At 43.2% G+C, this 6,561-nt stretch overlaps 1 protein-coding gene across 1 annotated transcript in view; it reads left to right on the top strand.

Annotated features, from left to right (window-relative positions):
* Nucleotides 1–344: 344 nt before the first annotated feature.
* The window catches only part of LOC138265301 (solute carrier family 2, facilitated glucose transporter member 11-like), a 173,684-nt gene continuing 167,467 nt past the window's right edge, over nucleotides 345–6,561 (top strand). The window contains exons 1-2 of the mRNA XM_069212908.1: nucleotides 345–392; nucleotides 4,356–4,463. Of these exons, the coding sequence (XP_069069009.1) occupies nucleotides 369–392; nucleotides 4,356–4,463 (132 nt within the window). The 5' untranslated portion in view covers nucleotides 345–368. The remainder of the gene's footprint in view (nucleotides 393–4,355; nucleotides 4,464–6,561) is intronic.

Raw genomic sequence — 6,561 nt, 5'->3', positions numbered from 1 at the left:
GACAGACTCTTTCCCATCAGCATGTCCCACTTTAAAACCACTGACCCCATGCCACCCGCCCAGCTCTCCTCGCCTCTTACTGGGAAGCTATCTTCGCCTCCTCTTGTTTTCATTGGGCAGGGGCTGTCGCGACTGGTCATCCATAGACACTGAGTCATCGGACATAGGCTTCCAATGACAAACAGGCCGGTAATGGGGTTTGAATATTACAAGATAGTTCGTTATTATGTCTGGGGGAGGAGGGGTGGCAGGAGAGCACCTGAGGCCTCTGTGCCCGGTGATTGGGAGTGAAACCAGCCTTTCTATAAAAACTGAGTCATTCCACATTCTGTTCTGAGGCGAGAGGGGTTCGTCGTGTGCCCCAGACCATGTCGTCCCAGCCATCTGCAGGGGTAGGTGACGTTTGCTGGGTTCTGCCCTTCCTTTGCTTGGCCTCTTTCTTGGGGAATGTCTTCTTTGGTGCTGAAAACTGAAGTTGACTGCCCAGCAAAGGCGCATGGGTGTTCATCATTTGCCTTTTGTTTAATTTTGCCTCTCTCTTTCCGTTGCTCGTTGAGTGGGTGATACTTTGCTTTTGTATGGATCATCTCAGACAGGAGGCTATTTCACAAACACCCCATTACCTTACTGCACACGCACGTCTGTGCATAGGCACAGCCTGTATGGTTTAAACCTTGAACATGGTTCACCTCCTCCAATGAGGAACGGAACAATTGTCCACACACTGCCTCAGACGGCAGACGGGATAGGCCCTTTTTGTCAAACGCTGTCATTGGATAGTGAGCAGAGAAGCTTGACTCTTTCAGCCCCAGCTGAATCCTCAGGCCTGCTACTGTAGTCACTGAATAGAGGGGTAGCGGGGTTGTGACAGAGGCACAACACAGGGCCCTGCAATGTAGGGTCCCCACCCTTCAAGGGACTACTCCCCCTTTAAATTAAGGCCCATGGATATCTGTGATGGCAGTCTCCCAGCCCCCCCAGCACATTCTGCATGAGGGTCCCATAAGTTTGTGTTACGCCACTGAGATGTGATGGTGGCACAAAAAGATGTCTGTATCAGGTTGTATGACACACATCCCTGCTTAAAAACAAATACACTGACAGATACTTTCATGTGGCAAGAAATCATATTTTATAGTTTTTTCCTGGTGACTTCTAATGCAAATAATAACACCCCAATACGCGATTTGAGCCTCCTACGACAGAATGTAACCATTATTACTTGTTGGTAGAGATCTCTACCATTGAGGTGGGTATCTCCCTATGGGAAAGAATAGGTACATTTAATAAACTTCATTATGTAGCAAAAAATGAAAATATTTTAAAGTAGAAAATAAATGTCAAGTAAAGTGAAACAGTTAATATTAGCCTGGAGCTAATAAACTAAAATATTACACCACATTAACTCCTCAATATAAATGTGTATTAAATAATACCGTACATTTGTTATATTAATGTCATTTCTTAATATTATTTCTAATAAATATTAAAAAAACAAAATTACCCATCCTCAATAACATTTAAATTTTATTTAGTTGATATTAAACATAGCTAAAAGTTATGCATTCAATTCATTTAAACACTTCTTACATTTTTATGTATTATTAAATCTAAAATATAATACAATTAAGCTATAATTAGACTTCATTTTTTATTACTAATATATATATATATATTTATTTATACACACACACACACACACACATATGCAACCATACAGATAGATAAATAGATAGATAGATAGATAGATAGATAGATAGATAGAAAGATAGAAAGATAGATAGATAGATAGATAGATAGATAGATAGATAGATAGATAGATAGATAGATAGATAGAAAGACAATCAGCATTCAGACAGAGAAGGTAACAGCTTATGACATGGGATGCTGTCAGTCCCTTGTAAAATTAAAGCAAAATGCACAGCAAATAAACTGAAGAGGTGGCACTCTAGGAATTTTGGTACCAAAAAATAGATAGTTTTTGGTAGCAATAAACGAGCAACACGTGTCAGCTAATGCTTTTATTACAACCCAGTCCCAACGTCAAAGTAATTTACTTAATTGAACATTTATTACTATGGGGTGTTGTCATATTTGCATTCCTCCATTGTTTTCTAAGCGGAGTGTTTTGCAGTATTAGTGGCTGACTTACTCCGAGGCTGGATGGAGAACATTTACACCGGTTTTGAGCCCTGTATAGCTTTAATAACTTTAGTAGTGTGTTCTGTGAGGTACAACCTTATTTATTTTTTACATGTGTTTTATAGCGCCAAACACTGAAAGGAATGAAAGTGCTTCACACAGATCAGCAGTGATGCAAAGGCGGGACACACAACACGATAACAACTCAGATGGCAAACGTAACAATCATAGAATTGGTAATAGTTACAGCACAGGGAACTACAGGAGAAGGGGATTCAAGGAAGAGGGCAATAAGAACTCAAAACTATAGAATGGAGGATAACGGATAGGAGAGCGAAAAAAGAAGAGAGGGGTGAGATAGACGAGGAGAAGGAGAAAAAAGTGAGGTCTAGAGAGTAAGAAAAATATTTACAGAGAAGGAGTGAATGCCTTTTAAAGAGAGGGTGAAGAGCGTATGAGCAAGTACTGTGTCGTACTGAAGCTTGTGAAAAAAATATTACAGGAAAGTCAAATCGATTGGCCCTACCTGCTCGTTTCCTTTCTATTGTGCAGCCCACCTGCACAGAACCTCCCCTCTCTCTCCCCACGTGCGGTTCTCCGGTGTCTTCTTGGACATCTTAGAACCGTGACATCTCTGGGGGTGATTTTTAGGAGGGGCACACATTGGGCCACAGATGACACTAGTGGGGCCACCTAGAAACGTGACTGTGGAAAGTGTGGATGTTGGGGATCTGAGGATCCAGGCGAGAAGCAAAGCCCTGATTGGCTGGCTGCTGGCAAGCAATGTATCACTTTAAGGGTTCTCACTACTGCTTCATGAGACAGCTGCTGCTCCTTTCCCCTATGCCCTAACCATTCATCCATCCGTACAAGCCATCACTAAACACTCGTTCATCCACCCTTCCACTATCCTAATCACCAATGAATCCATGCGCTCACCCATTCATCCAACTATCTATTCACATTCTCTTATCCTTCCATGCATTTCCTCATTCATCCAGCCAACCATAAGTTCAGTTTCGAACTCACCCATTTAATCAAACCTACGCACACCACTTTGTCCATCAATGAAGAAACACTTTCAGTTACAACAAGTACATACCTATTGGTTTTGTTCTTTTTCAGCTCAGTAGACTTTGCATTAAGCCTGTTCCTACGGTGTGGTACACAGCAGAGGAGGCCTGGTTTCCTCTGCAGAGTGTGGCGTGGTGCTTGCTGTACCTGCAATAAACACACTTGTAGCACCCTGGTGGGCCGGAGTTTTTGCTTTAGTTGATTTGACTGAAAAGAAACCCATAGTGTTCATTTCGCTGTAAAGATGTAATGAGGACCATTGTCATCTCAAATATATGAAAATAAAATATATTTGTGTTCTTTTACATTGTATTCACGTTTAACTGAGTTCATTTAATACATTAGGACTGAAAACTAATGCCCCGATATTGCTTTCTTTTCACATTCATAATAAGTTGTGGGGAGAGGACCGGGAAATCCCCGAAGGCTCCACTGCATTTTCGCTCTCTCTGTGCCTTGGCCCAGAATTGTGTCTACTATTGCCCTGTGGTCTGGGTCTCCCCTACTTTTTCCTTGGTGATGTTTCTTTCTGTTTCTCCTTTTGATGATGTTCCTTCCTCTGCTAGAGCAGCAAATACAACCTGTTCCATGTATATCATCACTCGTTCTTTTCAACATGTACATATTATTGATGCACCCAAGTACACCTCCTGTCTCTTCTCCCCTTCATCTGTGAATAATGTGCAGCGTTGCTCAATTCTTGCACAGTCCAGCGATCGCAATATAGGTTTAAGTATTTTCTATGGAAAACTGGTCTTTAAAAGTCTGAGAGCTTCTGGCAAGGTAAGTTTGTTCGTTAAAACTTAACAAAGTTTCACTTCCTCCCTAAAATTCTGTTGGAAAAGGTAAGGTTCTGTTCTGTTAGTCCCAGCTTAAACATAATTGATCACCCATGAAATGGTTGCTGGTTAACATGAAATGATTACTGGTTGCCATGCAATTATTGCTGGTTGCCATGAAACTGCTGCTGGTTCCCATGAAACTATTGCTGGTTGCCATGAAACTGTTGCTGGTTGCCATTAAACTTAATCCAAAGGTCCATTAAAGCTCTTTGTGGGAAAAGCCATAGATATCATGTATGGTTTCCAAGCGAGGTCCAGTGCTTCCAGAGATTTCACCATCTTCCTCTCTCTTTCCAGCCCTCCCAACAGATGACCTGGAGCCTGGCCTGCCTGACTTTAGTAGTGGGTATCGGCGGGTCCTTGCAGTATGGGCTACACATCTCTATAATCAACTCGCCATCTAAGGTAAGCACCTCAGTGACGGTCCATCATTCGAGATCATCGATGAGAGCATGGGTGATCAGAACAGGTGAAGCCGTAATCTTCTTTAACAACTTCATTGCATGCAGCTTCATGTAAAGACCTTTCACTTTTAATGTAAAAAATAAAACTAGGGCAACTCGTTTGACAAACAATATACTACTTTGTTCACTTAAATATTATGCACTTAAAAGAGTAGGCTGATTAATAATAGCATCACAAATATTAGCTATAAAGTAAAAAAAATGTTATTAAGTTATATGGGTAAACGATCAATCATCAACAAGGGGATGCAATAATTCAGTAGCAGTTCCTTTAGAGTTAAAGTCACAGTAATATTATACCAGCCAGTCTACCACATATGATACTGTGTAGGATACTCATCCATTTCTTAAAGAATGAGTGCATGCCTTTCGCTGACGGATAGGTCTCTCCCAGCACGTGATGCTGACAATCTAGAAATAGAGTAACCCCCCTCCCCCAACTGGCCTTGAACCTGCTTCTTGCCCTGTGTATTCTGTTGTTATTGTGTGTAGTGGACTGTGGGAAGGAGGAGGAATTACAGCAATCTGGCTTCACCACTTGGGTCACAAGCTGGCCTTCTGTAAAGGATTGAAGGGGTTTACAATCTGTATGTTTGTAGGGTGCTCCAGCCCAGCTCGCCATGGCCACCCTGTGCCCCCTACAGTGGTTTAGTTCCTATCTGCCCTGTGGTTTGGAGTTGGTCCAACAGCATCTCCCATATTACCGATATGAGGTGTTTCCCCAAACCCCTATATTCTTCCCTTCGTAAAGCGGTACCCTCCGCTACGTCCCTCCCAGTGGAGCACCTCTGCTCTCCAACTCAAATCTGATGGGGGAGTCGAAGATTTCCAGCGAAGTGTGAGTAGTCTCTTGGCAAGAATTAGGGCCAGGTCGGCAAATCTAGGCACCGCCACGGACCCCCTGCGTCTTGGGACCAGTATGCAGTGGCTGACCAAGTGCCAGGGTGAGGACTCTGTAATTGCCTGAAGTGTGTCACGTATTTTGCCCCAGTAGGGTCTCAGGGATGGGTACGCCCACAACATGTGGAGGAGATCCGCCTCCTCTGCATGGCATTGTTGACAGGAAGACTTTGCAGTGGGAAAAAGAGAGTGTACCTCTTTACAGGTCAGGTATACCCTGTGAAAAAATGCAATTTGTATAAATTTGAATCACGAATTGCATGATATGTCGGTTGCTTGTCTTGTTAGGAATTTCCACTCCTTGCCATGCAATGGGTGTGCCAAATCTGTTTCCCATTTCTCCCGGAAGGGGACTAGTGTCAGAATGCGTGCGCTGGGCCTTGTACAGCCATTTAACTAGGTGCCACCTGGTTTCCATGTCATATAGTGCTTGCACTAGAGCGTGTGTCTGGGGTTCGTCCCCTGTTGGGGTCTATTGTTGCCGAATATAGTACAATAAATTGGCGAGTGTTAGAAATAGAGTGCTCGGTAATTGCGTGAATTAGATGCTCTCACCACCCTCAATCTGACAACAGAAGAAAGTTCAACTCTAGCAACGCCTATATCGATCACGGAAATAAAATCTGCAATCCAAAGTATGGCCAGGGGTAAAGTCCCAGGAGCAGACGGGCTTCCACTAGAATTGTATCACCAGTACCAAGACCTGCTAGCCCCCCACCTTTGCGCATTATATGCAGAAGCGTGGAATAGTAACACCCTCCCCAAATCCACCAACGTAGCTATTATGATCCCCCTGCTGAAACCAGATAGACCCGCCACAGATGTTCGCTCTTACCGCCCTCTATCCATGCTCAACATAGACTACAAAATACTAAGCCGGATCCTAGCTGACAGATTACTCCCCTATATGCCCTCATTGATACATCAAGACCAATCGGGTTTCATACCCAAACGCAGCACATCCCAAAATATTAGACAACTCATATCAATACTCCACTCCTTGCCCCCGAATTTACCACAAGCGGCGATCATCTCGGTCGACATAGAGAAGGCATTTGACAGCTTAAGATGGGACTATCTGGAACAAGCTATGCTAAAGTTGGGGCTGGGCAAAGGATTTGTAAAGTGGACCAAACTAC

Source organism: Pleurodeles waltl, chromosome 11 (assembly GCF_031143425.1).
Source record: "Pleurodeles waltl isolate 20211129_DDA chromosome 11, aPleWal1.hap1.20221129, whole genome shotgun sequence".
NCBI classification, from domain to species: domain Eukaryota; kingdom Metazoa; phylum Chordata; class Amphibia; order Caudata; family Salamandridae; genus Pleurodeles; species Pleurodeles waltl.
Note: the sequence above shows the minus strand (reverse complement) of the source record. Positions and strands in the feature narration are given on the sequence as shown.